The sequence below is a fragment of the Brachyistius frenatus genome, unplaced genomic scaffold, assembly GCF_029030835.1.
Source record: "Brachyistius frenatus isolate BFR_SWC_R1_liver_20210118 unplaced genomic scaffold, ASM2903083v1 Contig_159, whole genome shotgun sequence".
Taxonomy (NCBI): domain Eukaryota; kingdom Metazoa; phylum Chordata; class Actinopteri; family Embiotocidae; genus Brachyistius; species Brachyistius frenatus.
This window is the reverse complement of record NW_027210758.1, coordinates 280,001-300,874: the sequence shown is the minus strand read 5'-3', so window position 1 is coordinate 300,874 and position 20,874 is coordinate 280,001. Positions and strand designations below refer to the sequence as shown.

The following is a 20,874-nucleotide window of genomic DNA, read 5'->3' as shown; positions in this document are numbered from 1 at the left end:
TTTTTTGGGGGGGGAAACATAAAATCTTCAACATCAGTGTTCCTGAGCCCACGCATTGATTTCCACTTCAGATTATCGAAGATCACGACCATCCAGCTGTGTTTTCCTGTCAGATTTTTGGGTCTCATTTTTTCGGGGTAAGAAAAGAATCCTCAACACCCGTTGTCATGTCGGACAACCCTGTTGCCATGGAGTCGCTCACTTTGTGAAGTTTTTACAGAAAAATCGGTTGAATGAAGACATCGAGAGAGGCTTAAAAACTTTTACACAAACACTGTGGGTTTGATTTCAGTTTAAACGTCAAAGACCGGCTGCGCAGAGTTTTAAAATAATTTTTTTTGTCCAATGTCGTGTTTTTTTTTTTGTCCCGTTGATGTGAATTCCGACGCTCATTGGGACCCTGAAGGCGGCAGCGGGACAGCGGAGGAGCTCGCGGAGCCGCGAGACACGAAACTGTTTAACTCACTTTAATTCAATGATTTATTGACGCGCGACCGCAACAGCAGAGAGACCGGAAACAGGTGAGCACACACACCTGGAGAGGAGCAGCGCGGGCCGGAAGAGGACTCAGTCCACCGCGCGCTCCGCTGAGTGTGTACGTGTGTGTTATTAAAGGTATGTTGTGTGTCTTCATGGAGTCCGTTGCGTTGCTTTTCTGTCGGTTGAGTTAAGTTGCGTTATGTTTGTTTGTAGTCCTGTAGATCCTGAAATGGTCGAGGAGCGATTGGACGAACTGCGTTTAGGGGCGGAGACTGAGTTGGAAGGTGAGAAGAAGTTTCAGCCAACGGTCCATGTTCGTTGTCATGGAGACGTTCCTCAGGGATCTGTTGTTGTTGTTGTTGTTGTTGTTGTTGTTGTTGTTGTTCCAGTCGAGGTGACGCGGCGACGTGATGTGGAGAAAAACGAGCCGCGTTTGGCACGTCGCGAAACCGGGAGGGCTGTCGGGATCGACGGAGTGGTTACCGTGGAAACCAAGAAGCAGGAGGAGGAGGAAGAGGAGGAGCGACGGAGGGAGCTGCTCCCAGACACGAAGAATTGCGTGATCGCCATCGCTCGTCTGAGACCTGATGGACTGAAGGAGGAGGGGCTCGGAGGGCGGGGCAGGTCACGTGACCCAGAGCCAGACTCTGATTGGACGCGGTCGCCGGAGTGGAACGACCGCAGGAGGTCGAAGAGATTCGTGAAGAAGGTGGAGGTCAAAGTTCAAGTGGACCGAGCCCCTGCGGGCGGGCCGAGGAGGCCCCGTGCGCTGAGGCTGACGCGCTGCCATGATGTCACCACTGACCCCGCCCACCGCCGCTGCCCCAAGAGATGCAACGACGACATCATCGACCCGTCAGAACCCTGTACCAGCAACCAATCAGACGACGGCAGGTAAGAGAGGGGGGAGGAGCCAGATAAGAAGTGATAAATGAACATCCCTCCTCTTGATGGTCACGTGACTCGATCCTTCCGACAGGCCGCCGTCCCGCCGTGGACGCAAAGACTCCCGTCGCCGTCCAACAGGTAACGCACACCTGTCCACCTGACATACGGCGATGATGTCACTTCCTGACGTCGCCACAGTTCGATCAACAAACAACAATAAACTTCTGTTTGTTTTTCTTGTTTTTCTTGTTTTATTCCAGAGAAGAAGAATCCGCCGAACGTCGCGTTGAAGAAGGTAAGACGTCACCTGTCGGTCTGTGATGTCACTCAGCACCTGAACAGTCATTTTGTCCTCCACCATGTGACCCCGCTGCCGGCCACCGATTGGTCCTCCAGACGACGACGACCAACCCGAACGAGGAAAGCCCGCCAAAATACTCGGCATCGCCGTTTCGCGTGAGTGTGAAATACACGTGTGCGTGAATCACCAAATGACCTTTGACCTTTAACCCCAGTCTACTACAATTCAATTCTGACAAAAAAAGAATGAAACTTTTTTTTTTTTTTTTTTTTTTTTTTCACGACCCATCAGAAGCGTCGGGTGGCGTGTCATCGGTGTCCCGCGTGTATCAGAGAGGATTGTGGGAAGTGTGTTTTCTGCCAGGACATGAAGAAGTTCGGAGGTCCTTCGACGAAGAAGCAGAGGTGTCGGTTCAGACGCTGTCTGGTTCTGGTGAGTCTTCGGATCCACGGGTCCGTCTGGGTCTCTGAGTAAGAACTGTGTTCACAGACGATGGTTTTCACAAGTGTTCCTGAGCCCATGCGGTGATTTCCACTCCAGAATAGTGTGTTTTTAATGCAGTGCTGCCTGAGGGCCCGAAGATCACCACCATCCAATAATAGTTTCCAGCCTTGTCCCTTGTGTTCAGAGATTTCTCCAGATTCTCTGAATCTTTTAATGATATTATGAACCGTAGACGATAAAATCCACTAATTCTTTGTAGTTTTAACGTTGAGGAACATTATTCTTAGATTGTTGAACTATTTTCCAACACAGTCTTTCACAGAGTGGTGAACCTCTCCACCATCTCTGCCTTTGAAATGATCTTGTTTTTATACCAAATCATGTTACATGATGTGTTGCCATGGTAACCTAACGAGATGTCAGATGTTCCACCAGGTGTTTTTTGGGGTTTTTTTTGCGTTATGCAACTTTTCCAGTCGTTTGTTGACTCTGTCACAACTTTTTTTTTAAACGTGTTGCTGCCGTCAAATTCAAAATCTTTCATAAAACAATAAAATGTCTCCGTTCAACATTTGATATGTTGTCTTTGGTCTATTTTATATTAAATATGAGTTTATGTGATTTGCAGGTGAAGAAGAAGAGGAGGAGGAGGAGGAGGAGGAGGGAAGGAAGAGAGTCAGAGGAGCATGACTGGTCTGAACTACTGATGAAGAAGGAGGAGGAGGAGGAGATGCAGCCACCTCAGGTTGGTCCAGCTGTCTTCATTAAATAACTGGAGGTGAATATCATCCTTTGAGGTGTTAAAAAAACGTTTAGTAAAAAACTCTTGAATATCATTTGTTGGACTCCTTTGAACCTGCTGGTGAAGATGTTCAGTTCTCCCTCCGACCTGCAGGGGGAGCAGCTGCACCACCAGCAGCTCTGAGACACGATCCAGAGAGCTTCTTCATGTCTTTCAGTTGAAAGCATCGTCCGTTGTCACGGTAACGACTTTCGTGACAGTGACCGTGTTTGCGTTCGTGTTTGCCCGTGTAGTTCCCGCTGGTCGGAGGAGACGCGGCGCTGCCACCTGCTGGACACCTGATCGGGATGCACTTCCAGGTAACACACACACACACACACACACACACACACACACACACACACACACACACACACACACACACACACACACACACACACTGATCTGTCCCGTGTTTCAACATCAAAACTTCAGCACTGAATAAACTAATATTATTTATTTATAGAGCAATTTTTTATTTGAATATATTGTAAAACAAAGTGCTTCACACAATAATAACACACACACACACACACACACACACACACACACACACACACACACACACACACACACACACACACACACACACACACTCCACGTTCATGGGAAAGCACAACAACACAATGGAAACAGGAAGTGCGGAAACGTCTGTCGCACACGTCTGGGACGAGGAAACGTCGGAGGAAAGATCAAAAGTTCAGTAACATAATAAAAATGTCTGAAACATAAACACGTCAACGTGTTTATGTTTCTGTGATTTTCTGCTTTCATTGATTCCAGCTGAGCTTCACTCTGGACGGCGGCCATTTTACTCCCAGCCTCCTCTCTGACTCCGCCCTCACCTGTCTGTCGGGGCTGCTGCCTCAGGTAAACTGTCTGTGTTGTTTGTGTTCCTTTTTGTTTGTGTTTATGTTGTTTGTGTTTACGGGGTTTGTTTGTGTTTATGTTGTCTGTGTTGTTCCTCGCTGTCACATTTGAACTCGATCCGCTGTGGTAACTCAGTGACACATTTCCTGTTACCCCTTCACAATAAAAGCATGAAGGTTCGTTCAGCAGAGGAGAACATTTATTGTGAAGCAGCAACAGGAAATGTTGTGTTTTACGTCGGCGGTGACGAAACGCAGCAATAATAGCAAATAATATAAAAGTAGGAGATGATTTTATTACGCAAATTTATACGCAATATTATAAATATATAAATATTTACATTAATGTTCAAATTAATTGTTGGATTCTAACAGTGAGACTTCAGTCTGTCTTCTGTCTCCAGGACGTTTCTGTCCTCCACGTCTCCACAGACTTCACCTTCATCCCTCCTCCTCCTCCTCTCCATCCTCTTCATCTTCATCCCAAAGAGGAGGAGGAGGCTGTGGAGATCGATCTGTGCAGGGGAGATGGAGCAGAGGGAGGAGTGGCAGAGCTGATGGAGGCGGGGCTAATGGAGGAGGCGGGGCTAATGGAGGAGGTGTGCCGTGAAGGAGCGACGGAGACGGAAGTCTACTTTGACGTGGAGGTGGAGGTGCCGGGCTCCGACTCCGACTCCGACGAGGAGACGCCGACGACCTCATCGATTCCCTCTGACATCACCGATGACGTCACAGCGTCTGACGTCGTCACCTACGAACCCCCGGAGTTCATATCATTGGTCGGTGGAGCTGTCCGTCATCCTCAGTCAAGAGACGGAACAGGAAGTCAGACCGTGTTTCACCTCCACCTTCTCTTCACCTTGTTTTCCAGAGTTCAGGGTCGTTCAGCCTGTTTGGAGGCGGGGCCGGCGATGATGTGGAAGGTGGGCGGGGCTTGCTGTGTCTGCTGCGGGCGCTGAGGAGCGCGGTGCTGCCGGCTCATTGGGTGGCGGTTCTGACCGACGGACCCGAGCTGCAGCTGCTGCAGAGCTCCAGAGTACGACTCACGTCTTATTCCATAGTTTTATAATCACGACCGCTTCGTCTTCATTTTTTTTTAATTAAATATGTAACTTTTTATGTCAATCTTCTCAAAATCATAATTTTTTTTTTATCTCCAAATTAATATAAATACTTAAATAAATATAAATAAAGTTTTTTAATAAAACGTTTTTTATATATATATATATAGTTTTGTTAAATCTGACTAACTGATCTATTTTTTTTTTTTTTTTTTTTAATAAAAAAATGACTCAAAAAGTAACTGAAGGTTTTTTCGTGTCCTTGTGTCCTCAGCTGTCCTCCATGACCGACACCGTCGTCCACGTCCCGCCTGATTTCTGCTTCTACGTCAGCGTAGCGAGACGACGGCTGCCAGACACACACACACTGAACTACACACACACACACAAGATCACACACCTGAGCCAGGTAACACACACACACACACACACACACACACACACACACACACACACACACACACACACACACACAGTCGGTAACATTAGAAATCACACAGCCGAAATATGAAACTGTTAAAGAGTCTAGATTTAATCAGCTGGTGACACCATTAGCTTCCAAATGCTAACGAAGCTAACGATGCTAACGTGTGTGTGTGTGTGTGTGTGTGTGTGTGTGTGTGTGTGTCAGCTGGTGTCTCTGCTGTTGGACCTGGAACAGCTGATCGTCTGCCGCGGGTCGAAGGTTCGATTCCCCGTCCGTCAACTGCAGGTGCGATCACCTGCCTGCCAGCTGCTGGTGGCCCCGCCCCGCCTCACCTGTCGGCCCTGCCTCGAAAATTAACCTTTGACCTTTGGCCTGGACTTTAAAAGTTCAACGCAGCTTCTTAAGAGATTAAAATATTTGTATGTTCAGTAGTTTAAGCGCCCGTGGAGGAAGGACACACTCACCTGAGCAGGTGAGGACACGCCCACAGTCACACTTAGTTTGTGGTGAGTTCACTGTCCGTAATAACAGTCGGACAGCAGAGCGTCTGCGGTGAGTTCACGGTTCGCTGATAGTTTGATTGAATTACTTTTTCTACTTGAAACCTAAAGTTTTAAACGTCACAGGAAACAACTGGACTCACTCTGCACGCCGAGACTTGTGGGTAATGAAGTCCTCAGCTTTCTCCTTCATCTCTCGGAGTTTTCGATTTGTTTCTTCGGGCAGCTTTAAAAAACATTTCTACCTCAGTGTTTTATAAAAAAAAAAGTCTCAGCTGTGTTTTATTGTCTTGTTTGTGTTGGATTTCTGTTTGTTGTGTGTTTATTTTCCTTCCTTCACTTGCAGAGAAACTTTTCTCCTGTTTGATGTGAATGAAGCAGATTTTTCTGTTAGAAAACGTTTCCAGTTTTAAGAGTTTATTGACACTTTGTACTTTAAAATAAGAAACAAAGATTTTGATGTGTTTATAAAGAGGGTTTTTTCAGGATCTGTGTTGTCATGTCTTTATTATCATCTCAACATATTCACAGCAGCACGTTTACAGTTTTAAGGAGTATTTGTGTGAATTATTAATCAGATTAATTTGATTTAAATCCGTCAGATTAGAGCAGTAAAGGGTTTTAGTATCAAAAATAAAAACACTGCTTCCAAGTTTTGAATGACAGTAAAAACGCACTTCTTTCCTTCACTCCCTCGCGCTGATTTTAATCCCCGCCCCGCCGGCACGCTGCGTGACAAATCAAGCACACCTGTCGGTTTTCCTTTTTTTTCCAACTCGGGGCTGCAGGTTTCCTGTTTCCGGTTTGAATGGCGGCTACCCGCGGCCAGGTGGACCCGCGGGTCACTGCCGGACTCGTCGGGATCTCCTTCAGAGACTGAAGCTGCAGACAGGTGAGCTCAACGCACCTGTTCGGGTTTTTCCGGGTCCACGTGCTCATAAACAGCCGAGACGTTAGTTCCGGTTCCGGTACAGAAACCTGCCGGTTTAATAAACTGCTGATTTTTTTTGTGTAGTGTTTATTTGTTTGTTGTCTTGTTGATTTAAATGTGTTTGGATGAGCCGATGAATCAGTTTTATGTGGAAACAGTTTTTTAGGTGTTAATAGTTATTTGGAGATTCATTTTTTGATTCAAAAAGGTTTTGGGTTTTAAACTATATTCAAGGGGCTTTTTTTGTGTTTATGACACAAAAATCTTCTCATTTGAAATTGAATAAAATAAAATTAAAGATGTTATGAATTGCACAAAATTTAAAAAAAAAACGGTACCAGAAATTATTAATTAAATGGTGTTTATATGCAAATAATCTATTACATGTATTTATATCGGTCTACAAAAAATGTAATAGGTTGAAAAATATGTTGACTGGAGTTTAAGTTTTGTAGCTGTGTATCTGTGCGTGAATTAGCATGCTCGTTAACAAACATTAGCTTGTTATTAACAGAAGTTTTAATTGAAGAATGAAAATCCTGAAAATTTTAACGACCAGAAAACAAATTTCCACACTTATTTTAAAATGATTTGTGACTTTAATGCGACTCCAGCTGAGTCTGTTTTGAGTGTTTTTGATTGTAAATGTGCAGCAGAGAACCGATGCTAACAAAGCTCGCAGGTAGAAGCTAATGTTAGCATCTTCAACAAGCTAACACTGCTTGTAGAGGCTAATGTTAGCATCTCTGAAGAATATTTCAACATTTCTCCCAGACAGATTCATCTCGAACATGTTCAGGATATTAGCCTAGCTTAGCATAAAGACTGGAAGCGGAGGGAAACTGCTAGCGCAAAACTTAGCATAAAACCACAAACTGTTTTTACACTTCTGTCGCTGTTCAGACGAAACAGATTTCATGTTATTTATTGATCTTCAGAGGAATTTAAAGCACATGAAAAAAAAAAAATCATCAACCAAAACATTTATAAATGATCAAATGTTTGGAGTAAGTTTTTAAGCGGCTGTTTTCAGCTTCTGAAGTATGAAAACTTTTTTCTTTCAGATGCTGAAGTTCAATACGTGTGAAGGAAATTAAAAATGGGCTTTTATTTTGGGACAAAACTTTAAAAGAACGAAAGGAAATAAATCAAGTCGTCTGTGGAGGTTTGGACCGATTAAGCTAGCTGCTTGCTATCCTCTTGCTTCCGGTCTTCATGCTAAGCTAAGCTAACTGTCCTGAATCCGATGTCTCTGTAGCGAAGTAGAAACAAGAGTGAATAAAATATATTTTCCCCAACTTATTTCTTTTAACATTAGCTGTTTATTAAATGAGGACCAGAACCTGAATAATCAGAACCTTTTCGTCAGAATAGTTTCGAGTCCCGGCGCGCGATGCGATCCGAGGAATCGTATCGCCGGCAGACAGTCTTAGAAAATGCATAGAAGACAAAAAGATCCAAATCGCCCTGCGAGAGAACAGAGGGGAGGGGGCGTGGCTAAAGGGCAGCGCGGGCGGTGGGGGCGGGGCTTGTGGGAGCTGTAGTTTGTAACCGCTGAGGTCGTTGAATGGCGCAAAGAAAATAAAGAATGATGTAAAACCAAATCATCACGTGATGAACGGACAAGGCGCCGTGATGTTTACGCGTTTTATGATGCTACGTTTCCGACGCGATAAAAATCACGTGTCTTAAGTGTCGCCGCGTCGAATCGGGATCTGATCATGTTTGGTCGTGAACGCGGAGACGAGACGGAGACACGATGACATGAGGACGCTCAGATATGAAAACATGGATGGGTGGGAGCAGGTGGAGGCGAGGGAGGGGAGTGGGGGTGTGTGTGTGGGGGGGGGGGTGTATGATGGGACATAGTGTCTCTTGGCGTTTATCTGATGGGACAGTAAGTGGCGGCGGCGTCTTCTGCAGCCTCGGCGACGACGGCTGAAAAAAAACTAAAAACGAGGCACTTGGTTCTGATCCGGAGCTGCAGGTCGTCCTGCTGTCGCCGTAGAGACGGGTCACATGTTGCCATGGCGCATTATGGTTATTGGAAAAAAAGCCAACCGGAACCGCAGCCAGACCTGACATCTGTGTGTGTGTGTGTGTGTGTGTGTGTGTGTGTGTGTGTGTGTGTGTGTGTGTGTGTGTGTGTGTGTGTGTGTGTGTGTGTGTGTGTGTGTGTGTGTGTGTGTGTGTGTGTGTGTGTGTGTGTGTGTGTTAATGGCTCTGTTACATCTTCAGGGCTTTTTTCTTTTTTTTTCTTCATTTTTACAAGCAAGCAGGCAAATCGATCATCTCTGGTTCTATTTAATCTCTATTAATAATAATAATAATAATAATAATAATAATAATAATGTCAGTGAGCCTTTACATGTTCAGCTTTATAAAAATAAAAAATCATTCCAGTGATATTCACATGCTCAGATTACACAGAATCACAGAACAGCTCGTAGTCTCCGCCCCCACACGTCGTTTGCATACGGTTTTAGAGTCAGAGGGTGAGGATGATGAGGATGAAGATGAAGCTACGAGCAGAGCGGATGTGTATCACGCATTGTTCAGCTGGACTTTCTGCACACTTGTTTCTGATTGAATTACCCACGATTCATTGCGGTATGGCTTTACAGTCGCCGTCAGATGCGACTCGAATCATGTTTGACGATAAAACATGCCGGTCAGTAGAGGGCGTTGTTTGGTACGGAGGGTGGAGGTCTGGACGCATCACTGATCCTGATCACTGGACTCATGAAGCTGATTGGACGGAGGTCGGACTGACAGCCAATCACGTCACGGGACAGTCACGTGACTGCAGCCGGGTCGGCTCAGGATACAGCGGCAGAAATATACGTCTTCACCGCGGTAACCGCGGTAACCGGGGTACGTCACAACCAATCTGATATGATGATGTTGCCATGGTGACCTACCCTTGTTATGTTGGTGTTCTAATGTGGTTACTATGGTGATAAGCCCTCGTTATGATGGTGTTCTAACGTGGTTACCATGGTGATTTACCCTGATTGCGATGGTTTTCTAATCTGGTTGCCATGGTGATCAACCTCATTTAGAGGCGATCTAATCTGATGACCCCGGTAACCACAACCCATTTAATTAGGTTACCATGGTGATTGGCCCTGGCTACCAACAGTGTTGAGCTCGTTACTAGAAAATGATTGATTACATTACATTAGATTATGTTTACTAATTACTCAGCAATAAAAGCATTGTGTTAGATTACTGTCCATGGAGATCGACCATCACCATGGTAACCGCGGTTTACGTGCATCAGCATCGTGACTGCAGAGCGTCAGGAAACAGCCCGATGGCTTCATGATACCAGACTGATGGGGCATGATGGGTAAAATTAAAATGAAGGTGGCTCCTGTGCAGCTGTTTATGTCACTGGCCAATCAGAGGCCTCAAAACACACCCACCAACCAATCAGGAACAGCCCCCCTTTTCTGCTCGCCTCTCATCCTCCAATCAGAGACAAAGCTGTCTCCTGTCGTCCAATAGGACACAGGGGGAGGCGGGTCGTCTCTCAGCACGCCAATCAAAAAGCCCTTATAAGTAGCCAATAAAAAAAAAATTCAGCGAATGAAAAAGGACATCGTCCTCACTGCTGGCCAATCAGAGAGAGAGCCCGCCCACAAGTTCCCGCCCACTGAGCCGACTGCCAATCAGAACCTGTGTCAGTCTCTGCGGGCTCGGCTTCAGCCAGCGGCCTGGGGTGTTCCCCTGTCGCCATGACGACTCGGCCCCCCTCCAATCAGACTCTTCCGTCCACCCTGCAGTGGCGATGCTGGCTGCTGATAGGCTGACCTCGGAGAAGCTGGCTGCTGATTCGCTGTCGGACTGCCGTCCGTCGTTGTCGTCGTTCATCGGCATGAGGAAGGAGAACACCGCTCTCTGACCTGCAGCCGAGCTCCCAGGATCCTTTGCATGGCCGGTGGCAGCGTCATCTCTCTCCTCCTCCTCCTCTCTCGCCCTCCTCCTGCTGTTCGTCTCACTCCTCCTCCTCTCCCTCTCTCCTCCTCCAGACTCCTCCACCCCCTCCTCCAAAGGCGTTGCGTCCCAGAATTGCGCTCCGATTCTGGGTAAGCTCCGGCTCCGCCTCCCCTGTTCCCTCTGGTCGTCCCGCTTCTTCTGCCTGACAGTATGACTGCGTCTCTTTCTCTCCTCCTCTTCTTCCTTCCTTCTCCTCCTCTCCTCCTCTTCCTCCTTCCTTCTCCTCCTCTCCTCCTCTTCCTCCTTCCTTTTCCTCCTCTCCTTCTCCTCTTCCTCCTTGCTCTTCCTCTCCCCCTCCCGTGCTTCCTCCTCCACTATGTCCAGGTCCAGATCAGGAGGCACAGTCCCTCCTCCTCCTGCTCCTCCTCCTCCTGATCCTGTTCTTCGTTTGGTTTCTCCCTCTCTCTTCCTCCTCCTCCTCCTCTCTCCCCCTCCTCCTCCTCCTCCTCCTCCTGTACCACCGCCTCCTACCGCGTGCCGGCTGAGAGAGGCGGTTGTCATGGTTACCATGTCCACATCCTGCTCCTCTGTGTGTGAAGAGGAGGAGGGGGAGAGGGCTCCTTCCTCAGGGCCTGGCGGGAAAAACAGATGCAGATTATTGTCTGATTATCAGCGGCTATAAAAATAAAATATAATAAAATAATTATAATGTAAACAAAATAGTAAAAACACATCAGTAAGAATATAAATCATTTTTATAGGTGTTTACAACAACATGCTACACGCTAAATACATGTTTATTAACATAAACAACATGAAGCGTGTCACAACATCTTAATTTATATTTATGAACATGTTAATACAACAAATTAACATGTTTTTATTGTGTACATTAAAAACACGTCCGTAAATGTTGAAAACAACAAAATAACACGTTTAAAAACACGTTATGTTCACGTTAAAGACACATTACTCCCATGCATGTTACATGTAACATGTTTATGATCATGTGATGCATGGGAAACCTTTTCCATCTAATTAACATTAATAACATGTAAAAAAAAACAACAACACATAACCACATGTTCACGTGTCAAAACAAACATGGTAATAACATCATGAACATATAATTTAACACGTGACAACTGAAAACACGTATGAAATGTGAATAACATGCCATAAATTAACACGGCGTGTATGCATGTAACTTCCTGTCACATGCTGACATGTGAAACGAGCACACGCAGACCGTCGTAGCGTCACGTGTTGCCGCGGCGATTTTTAACGACACGTAAACCGTCTGAGTGGCTGCAGCTGGATGATGATGATGATGATGATGGTGATGATGATGATGAAGATTAAAAAGATGATGAAGATGAAAATGAAGAAGATGAAGGACGACAGAGTGAAATAAAAAAAAAAGAAAGAAGCCGAAAGCAGAACAGGAAGTTACCGACCGCGAGTTCTCAGTGCGTCCAATCACGTAGAAGCAGGGTTCCCCCTGTTTGGAGTTGGTCATACAGAGAGACAGGCTGGACAGCTCCACTGAGGAGGAGGAGGATGAGGAAGGACAGGAGGAGGAAGGAGAAACGGGGAGAGAGCAGAAGGAGCTGATCAGTGATCAGTGAAGTTTGACCTCTGACCTGCGGAGAGGTCTCGGCCCGCTTCGGTAAAATCTTCTAACGGACGTTCCTGCTGTTTGATGGTCGAACTTCATTTTTTACATTCAGCCAATAAACTGACGATCAATTAATCCAAAATAATTTTTCTACCTGATCGACTGGTTTTCAACTTCATTCAACGTTTCATTTTTTTTTTAAGTTTAAAAAAAAAAAAGAGAATTATGCGAAAAGTTTACAGTAAATTTTTTTCAAAAATTCAAGATTATTCTTATGTTGTTTTTATCAGCCAGTTTGATTAAAACCAGACTGCAGGGGGCGCTGTTCTCGTATTTAAACTTACACGAAGAGAGGAGCTGTTTTTAAATAAATTAATTAAAGAGACACAAAGTCACCACATTCGTTTGCTGTAACTTAAAACGAACATCATGGTGAAAACGTGTAATACACCCACCTGTCCACTAGAGGGAAGCATGTTTAACACGTGTAGCGCTGTCCAGACGTTAAAAAAAAAAGAACACATCGCAGAGGCAGGTCACGTGACATGAGGTTGTGAGACGGAGTGCAAAACAGGGTCGGGAGGCAGCAGGTGTCTTGGTTTTACGAACTTTCACGTGAGAGGACGGGGTTTGAATCCGGGAGGCGACAAAGCGGCAAATTTTCTTTACTAACCGTGACCACGCAGTTTTTACTTGACCAAAATTTAAAAAAAACGTGTTTGGTGTTGCCATGACGACAAAAGTGGTCCTAAACCTGACCCGTGGTCTCAGACATCCGTCGCTCAAACTTCACTTTGAGTTGAATACAAGATGAAAGAAGCGTTTTTGAAGGAAAGACATCACAGACGATAAAGAGGAAGTTCAAAAACTCTGAGCGGGAAGTCGTCCGGCTGTCGGGTCACCTGCGTCTTCAGGTGCGTGAACACGGTCGGTCGGGCGGAGACTCACCGTAGTCGGGGACGTATCCATTCCCCTTCTTGAGGACGAGGTGGATTCGATGTCCTCCTCGTCTGATCTGCTCCACCGCCTGACTGTGAGTCATCCCCGCCGTGCTGTCTCCGTTTATCTCCACCAGCTGGTCGGACACCTGAAACACAGGCACGTGGCTTGTTAAACCCCGCCCACACAAGGACACACCTAGTTTAACCACGCCCACACATGATCACACCTAGTTTAACCACGCCCACACAAGGACACACCTAGTTTAACCCCGCCCAGACATTAACACACCTAGTTTAACCCCGCCCAGACATTAACACACCTAGTTTAACCCCGCCCAGACATTAACACACCTAGTTTAACCCCGCCCACACATGAATACACCTAGTTTAACCCCGCCCACACAGGAACACCTAACCTAATTATATCAAATTTAAACGTGAATTTTCTTTTGTATTATTACCTATTCTTTAAATTCAGCTCTCTTTTACATTATTATTAAAAAATATAAAACAAAAAAACAAGTTTAATAGACAGTTTTTATTCATTTAATTGAACATTTTTCTTTCACTTGAGTCCAGATTTTTTAAGTTTAACGTGAGCGTTTCCTGGTCCGGCGCCCCCCTCAGGACAAACGTGATGTGTTCAGCTCCCCTGAGAATAAGTGAAATGTTTTTTTGTTCCATGTTCTGTATGTAAAGATATTATATTATAATAATATAATCTTCGGGTCTGAAAAGTGAAGCCGATGCAGAAGTGTCCCAAACTGTGAAACCACTGAGGGCCACTAGGGGCTCCAAACAGACTCCCATTCAAAAAGCTACAACTCCTCTCCTGAAAGGCTGGAGTGGGCGGGGCCTAATGTCCTCAGTTACATCCGCCTGTCGCTTCTCCCCCAGCTGTGCAGCCTCTAGGGGGCGCCGAGAAGTGTTTAACGAACACGTTTTTTCTTTTTCCTGAGGAATAATTTAAAGGACGGCGAGCCGAGCAGCTGCAAGTGTTGAATGTTTGATGCTCCAAGTCTCCGAGCGGCAGACAGGAAGTGAAGCTGCTGAATATTTCAGATAAACAGCAGGTCCTCGGCGGGGGTTCGTCTGAAGAGCCTGCAGCGCCCCCTGCTGGTCTCTGAGTCCACGGAGTGATTTTACATTGGAGACTCCGGATTAATTTATTTCTTCTTGCAGAGTATTATTAGTACACAGTGTTTAGTGTGTGTGTGTGTACCTGTATCTTGTTGCTGCGCTGAGCCGGCCCCCCGTCCATCAGTCCCAGAACATACAGTCCCATGTTGTACTCGCTGCCCCCCCGCAGAGAGAAACCGAACCCAGTCGGACCTCGTTCCAGATCCACATTGTAGAACCTTGACTCGTCCTGGAGACAGGAAGTAGTGCTGGTACTACCGGTACTGGTGGTACTACCAGTACTGGTGGTACCACTGGTGATATGACCAGTACTGCTGGTACTACAGTAACATTGTGTACTGATACCGAGGAAATACGTGATTAATAAAAAAAGCGAGAGTGACCTTTGACCTCCCTCTGGATCCTTTGATCTGCCGCCCGTCAATGTCGAGGTCCGCTCCTTCTGACATGGAGGAGGAGTCTGAGGAGGAGAGGAGACAAGGAGATGAGGAGAGGAGACAAGGAGACAAGGAGACGAGGAGAGGAAAGGAGTTAAAACAGGATCTTTATCACTTGTTGCCTCCATGAACTCTACAGTCTGGTGTGTATTAGTGTGTGTATTGTTGTGTGTATCTCCATGTGTGTGTGTGTGTGTGTGTGTGTGTGTGTGTGTGTGTGTGTGTGTGTGTGTGTGTGTGTATTAATGTGTGTAATGTTGTGTATCTCCATGTGTGTGTGTGTATTGTCGTGTATGTCCGTACGGTGCCGTGGCGTGACGCTGAGTCTTAGCGTGTTCCCGGCCCTCCTCAGGATCTGCGCCAGGTCTCGGTGCTGCAGGCCGGCGACGGGTCGACCCTCCACGGCCTCCAGCTGGTCGCCGGGCTGAACCTGCCCGCTGCGGGCCGCCGGGCTGCCGCGGCGCACCGTCACGAACCGGTGGGACATCAGGGAGGGGGCTGCGGAGGTCAGAGGTCACACAGTCCAACATCAGCCAGCCACAACTAAAGCACGCCTGTCACCATGGTAACGCTTGGTACCAAGTGTAAGAGCAGGTGGTTCAGAGAGAAATGATCTTAAAATCCTTTAAGACAGGATTCATCCCTCCCCCTCCTCCCCATCTTATTCCCTCCTCTTCTTCCTCCTCATCTCCCCCCCCCCTCCTCCTCAACAGCCCCCCCCCCTCACCACCACCACCACCGTCCCCTCCTCCTCCTCCCTGACAGCTGTGTAATAATAAATGTGTTTTAGTTTTAATAATTGAGTTCTCTTCGGTCTGCTCGGCTGAACCAGCAGGAACAGAAAGAAAACAAAGTTTTGAACAGACCAGCAGCACCTGAAGACACCTGAGGGGTGTTTGTGTTGACCTCACCGTGACCTCTGCTGGTCACACGACTCTCTGTCAGCACCCATAGACTGTATATGAAACTGTTTTGTAGCTTCCAGGTTTGAAAAATGAGGTCAATGCAGAAATGCCTTAAAGTGTAATACCACTGAAGGCCACTAGGAGTTGTCTCCAATAGACTCCCATTGAAAAAGCATCAAGTTCTCTCCTTAATTAACATTTCTGTGGGAGTTTTTTTTAAGCTGCTCTCAAATCAGCTCAGATCAGAAAATATTTTTGTGGGTTATTCTGGAAAATGTGTGTAAAACCACTTCGGACTAGTTTAACTCGACTTGTTTACTCACTTTTCAAGTCATTTTTTTTCTGAGAAAAAACACAATCGTGGGAGTTTGTTCTCTTAAGAGAGACTGCCAAGTTCGGACTCACACACTCCATCATGTTTACATCACTTCTGAGGACATTTCACAGATTTACATTTACCGACAAAAACTCACCTACGGCCACAATTTACTTTAAGATTTACTGATTTACCTTATAAGGACTTCCTGTTGGAGTCCTCACAACATGATTGTGTAAACAAGAATGAAGTCCCCACAACATTAGTATAAAACACAAACACACTTGATCCAAACCAGTGTGGAAACCTTGAGGAGGGAGGAGGAGGGAAATTCTCAGAAAGATTTTCTGGCTCAGAGACTCTAATCACCGAACTGCTGAGAACAAAGAAACTGGAAACAGGACGAATGAAAAACAACAAGTGTTTGAGCTCGGGCAGACCGGAGGGTTCACATGACTAGCAGACAGACACACACTGACCCTGAAACCACGGACCGGCCCCCCCGACCTCCAACCGGCCGACTGTTTGCAGAGTTTCAGGCTGCGAAATCAAACAGCAGCCGAGCAGATTAAACCTGAAGAGACTGAAGGACCGAGAGCTCGGAAGCCTGCTAACGGACGCCCGACGACAACAGCTGTATGTGTTACACAAAAATAATGAAACGAGATTAAAAACAAACACAAAGAGACTGAAAACGGACACAAAGGGACACAAGCACGTTTAGAAAGACACAAAATGACCAAAACGAAAATAAATATTACCACAATAAGACAAAAAAGCCATAAAGAGACAAAACAACCACAAAGACAAAGTATATTTATTTGTAGGAGGAAATCTCGGCTGCTGTTATTGATTGAAACTCAGCAGCCGAACTTCTGTATGCTGCTGTAGCGAAAAAAATTTCCCTCGGGGATTAATAAAGTAACTACCTAACCTAACCTAATAGACTTTTAATCCACAAATCTACACGATGAGGCGTCCCACAGGGCTCGACGTCGGGTCCTCAGCGCTTCCGATTCTACAAATACACGTAAAAAACGAAGCTCCAACACTCGAGTCTCATCCAACAGGTTGATTTTTCTCTTAAATCAAAAATAAACTCGGCCTCCCGGACTAAAAAGGAAACCTGCTCCGAAGCCCCTTTTGTTTTTCGTGTTTGTGCAGTTCAGGAACTGCTGCTGTTGTTTCAGACGCTCTGAACAAATAAACCAAAACCTGGACTGTTTAACGAGGACTGAAGCAGGAAAAACGCTCCACCTCGTCCCCCTTTTTTCATTTCAAAGAGAACCAAACAGAGGGGGGAAGTAGGGGAACGTTTAGCGTGCGACCCGACAACAAAGCGCTGACATCAGCATATTCGGCCGGGCGGAGGGAGGAAGCGTTGAAGCCGGAGAGTACAATTGAGTGAGGAGGTAGGTAGGTAGGGTGACGTTATCCGGACTGACAGCGGAAAGACGAGGAAACTCGGACACGTAAAAAACCTGTCAGCTTCGACAGCTGTCGTACAAGCAGCTGTGACGGACAACACGCAGCCTCGCCGAGCGCTCGGCCGCCGTCGGACCGCTGGGACGAATTAGCAGCAAGGCTGAGCGGCAGCAAAGCATCCGGCCCTTGTTAACACATCCATGACTAATACATGCCGCCAGCAGCAGCAGCAGCAGCAGCAGCGCCTGTTTTAGAGGCCGAAGCAGCACAACAGACTTTTTAATTTATAATTAGAAAAAATAAATAGAGGAGAAAATCCACAAAATTCCCGAGCTTTTGTGTTTAATTTAACTCACATCTCTATACGATCTTTACGTTTTCTGGACATTATTTAATTTTTGGCGATGCGTTCGCTGCCCGTCCGAGCTTCAGCCTGCTCTCCATGAATCATGCATCGTAATATTTCGGTGAAACGCTTTCCTCCAAAATACAAGTTCTCTCCGACTCCAGTTCTGCAGCAGACGGAAAATCCGATAAAATATTAACCTGTTGAAGGAAAAAAAACATTCAGCTCGACTAAAACTGCCTTCGTCCTTTTTTTTTTTTTTCTCTCCCTACGATACCATCATCATCATCTTCATCATCACCATCACCATCATCAGTATCAACTGGATGTTCAATACTCTGAACGGCCGTTACGAAGCCTCGAGAAAACACCGGTGAGATTACTGCACACTCAGCTCGTTACTGAGGCTACGTAATAGCTAGTGTCTAACGTCGGTGTACGAGGTACGCGGGTTTAGTCGTATTAGTGAGTTAGTGATGCGTTCTGTCGGCGAAAATCGGTTATAATAGGTGTTGTTCTGCAATATTGTGGCATTTTGTGTGTCGTTTAAAACTATTTATGCGGCCTTTAACTGACTGACTATTGTTTATTTGGGGTATTATTTCTTATTAATTTTTCCCTCTTTAATACATGAGGACATTTCAACACGCTGCTGTTTCAGCGGTCAACGCTGGTTTTGAGGCTTCAGGTTAGATTTAGGTTAAAGGTCCTCGTAATGCATCATATCACCACGAGTCCTCACAAGTACCGAAAGACAAGCGTGTGTGTGTGTTTGTGTCCGTCCACATTTAATAAGCTTGGACTCACCTGAGTCCCAGCGTGTCAAACACATACGACTCGACGCCGTCTGCTCAACTATGGATTAAAAGCTACGATCAATAGAAAGTTGAACATTTCCCGCTTTAAGAGGTAGCTTGTAGTTTAAGAGTTGTAGTTTAAGAGGTAGCTTGTAGTTTAAGAGTTGTAGTTTAAGAGGTAGCTTGTAGTTTAAGAGGTAGCTCGTAGTTTAAGAGGTAGCTTGTAGTTTAAGAGGTAGCTTGTAGTTTAAGAGGTAGCTCGTAGTTTAAGAGGTAGCTCATAGTTTAAGAGGTAGCTTGTAGTTTAAGAGGTAGCTCGTAGTTTAAGAGGTAGCTTGTAGTTTAAGAGTTGTAGTTTAAGAGGTAGCTTGTAGTTTAAGAGGTAGCTCAGAGGTGACGAAGGCATCAGGTCCAGTTAGCTTCTAGGTAGTTATCAGTTAGCTTTTTAGGTCCAGTTAGCTTTCAGATATCTTCTCGGTTCAGTTAGCTAAAAGTTCTGCTGCAATTCTGATTCTAAATTCACGCATTATTTCAACGTGGTTAACCCTTTAATAACACCATCGCTACAAAAATGCCCTCAAATTATGTATCTGCTGAGTTTTTTGGTTGTTTGTCCAGTAAGCTTGCTCAAATTTGTAGCATTTTAGCTTACAATTAGCTTCTTGGTCCCCTGCTGAGGAAACATCGAACTGGTGACGAACAAACAGCAACACGGTCCTCACAAAGACAGAACTCCATCCGAGGGCAACAAAATAAAAATGACATTTTGGTGTTTTAAACCGGACAGACTTTAACGTTAGTTTCAAATGTACGAACGCGTCCGCTCTTTGATTTGATGATTTGGGTCTGTTGCGTTTTTTTTTTTTTTTTTTTAAACCCGCGGAGCCACAGCTGGAAAACAGGACGGCACATCTGGGCACGAACAGCCAGTCAGTCGCAGCTCCATCAGTCAGCTCTCAGACTCATGTCACAGAGGCTTAATATTACATAACACACACACACACACACACACACACACACACACACACACACACACACACACACACACACACACACACACACACACACACACACACATGCCACGTTATTTTTAAATGAGCAGAAAAAAAACTAAATAAATGTTTTTATGGTGAATTATTCTCCGTACTTGATATTTTTGGGATATCTTTACATGCTTGACTTCCATTTAGGGGCGTAAATATTTTAACATTTAACTTCCTTATGGATATTTATTATATCATAAAGAGGAAACGTGTGTGTGAGTCGCTGTAATTCGTCCGTGGGTTTGTTTGATTTGCGTCTCGGCTCAGTCGAGCGTCGTGTTTTCGGTGGAGCGGACCTTTAAAATCCTGAACACGGAGCGGTCACGTGAAACCAGCTGAAGGTGTGTTCACCTCCATGTTACTGAGACACACATGTTTGTTCTTATTTATCTGTCTTTGTGAGGACCTGAACCCGAAAACCAGGTGCAGAAGAGTCAGGACCGGACACAACGTCCCCAGAAGGGTAGAGGTATGAGAACACACACACACACACACACACACACACACACACACACACACACACACACACACACACACACACACACACACACATAATTGCAGATAGTTTCAATGAGGTGAAAATATTTCAGACATTCCTGAGAGCTGATAAAGACAGAGGAGGACGAGGAGGAGGGAGGAAAGAAGGGAGGAAGGACAGAGGAGACGAGGAGGGAGGAAATCAGAGGAAGGAAACAAATGGACAGCAGCTTCACGTCCTCGTGACGAACAGGTTGTCTGATCACGAAGCTACAGAATCAATACCGAAGACGAAACGTCGAGAGGTCTGAGCCAATCAGAGCGAGCGGCAGGAAAAAAGAACAACACTTCCCGGTTGGTTCAAACTTTTTCTGACCAGTTACAAGAACTGGAGGCGATTTTATGTTACGTTATAATTCCAATAATATTAATGAATAAACATGTTTGTTCATTTTTCTCCATTCAACCAGAAAAAGGCTCCAGACTGAACCGACCAATCAGTGACAAGTACACGGATTGTAATATTAGCTGGTTGGAAGCTGATTTTTAGGAGTCGATTTCAGACAAAACTGAACGACTGAATTATTTATTCTTTAATAGTTTCATTTGTTAATTGTGTCCGAGTCAGTTTTAAACACTTTTACGTCTCTTTGAGTCTTTTTTATGACTTCAGATAAAAACTTGACCTCAATGTTTACGACACATCGTACGATATTTATTCACAACGATACGTTCCGACAACAATCCCACAATGCAACATGTCTTAAAGTTCCAGTTTGACTTTGATTCTCCGTCGCAGATCGGT

The 20,874-nt window shown here is 45.5% G+C and overlaps 4 protein-coding genes across 5 annotated transcripts in view; 2 read left to right on the top strand and 2 right to left on the bottom strand.

Annotated features, from left to right (window-relative positions):
• uxt (ubiquitously-expressed, prefoldin-like chaperone) overlaps positions 1-20,874 on the bottom strand; it is a 31,879-nt gene that overhangs the window by 10,936 nt on the left and 69 nt on the right. The window lies entirely within an intron of this gene.
• Positions 655-2,143, top strand: LOC138631581 (lysine-specific demethylase 2B-like). The gene is made up of 5 exons (XM_069716621.1): positions 655-1,374; positions 1,460-1,506; positions 1,629-1,663; positions 1,765-1,824; positions 1,961-2,143. The coding sequence occupies exons 1-5, from the start codon at positions 680-682 to the stop codon at positions 2,141-2,143; spliced, it is 1,020 nt and encodes a 339-aa protein (XP_069572722.1). The 5' UTR covers positions 655-679.
• LOC138631561 (uncharacterized) lies at positions 2,750-6,228 on the top strand. The gene is made up of 7 exons (XM_069716596.1): positions 2,750-2,858; positions 3,149-3,214; positions 3,678-3,764; positions 4,168-4,542; positions 4,635-4,799; positions 5,099-5,233; positions 5,456-6,228. The coding sequence occupies exons 1-7, from the start codon at positions 2,820-2,822 to the stop codon at positions 5,606-5,608; spliced, it is 1,020 nt and encodes a 339-aa protein (XP_069572697.1). The 5' UTR covers positions 2,750-2,819; the 3' UTR covers positions 5,609-6,228.
• LOC138631545 (membrane-associated guanylate kinase, WW and PDZ domain-containing protein 3-like) overlaps positions 8,971-20,874 on the bottom strand; it is a 32,978-nt gene continuing 21,074 nt past the window's right edge. For both annotated transcript variants that reach the window (XM_069716556.1, XM_069716557.1), the window contains exons 17-21: positions 15,064-15,258; positions 14,707-14,783; positions 14,406-14,552; positions 13,191-13,329; positions 8,971-11,256 (exon numbers count right to left, since the gene is read on the bottom strand). In XM_069716556.1, the coding sequence (XP_069572657.1) occupies positions 10,307-11,256; positions 13,191-13,329; positions 14,406-14,552; positions 14,707-14,783; positions 15,064-15,258 (1,508 nt within the window). In that variant the 3' untranslated portion in view covers positions 8,971-10,306. The remainder of the gene's footprint in view (positions 11,257-13,190; positions 13,330-14,405; positions 14,553-14,706; positions 14,784-15,063; positions 15,259-20,874) is intronic.

Coding starts and splice junctions, on each gene's coding strand:
- LOC138631581 (XM_069716621.1), top strand. CDS start 680: ATGTTTGTTTGTAGTCCTGTAGATCCTGAAATGGTCGAGGAGCGATTG. Junction 1,375..1,459: donor AACCAATCAGACGACGGCAG/GTAAGAGAGGGG, acceptor TCCTTCCGACAG/GCCGCCGTCCCGCCGTGGAC. Junction 1,825..1,960: donor ACTCGGCATCGCCGTTTCGC/GTGAGTGTGAAA, acceptor ACGACCCATCAG/AAGCGTCGGGTGGCGTGTCA.
- LOC138631561 (XM_069716596.1), top strand. CDS start 2,820: ATGAAGAAGGAGGAGGAGGAGGAGATGCAGCCACCTCAG. Junction 3,765..4,167: donor TGTCGGGGCTGCTGCCTCAG/GTAAACTGTCTG, acceptor TTCTGTCTCCAG/GACGTTTCTGTCCTCCACGT. Junction 4,800..5,098: donor AGCTGCTGCAGAGCTCCAGA/GTACGACTCACG, acceptor TTGTGTCCTCAG/CTGTCCTCCATGACCGACAC.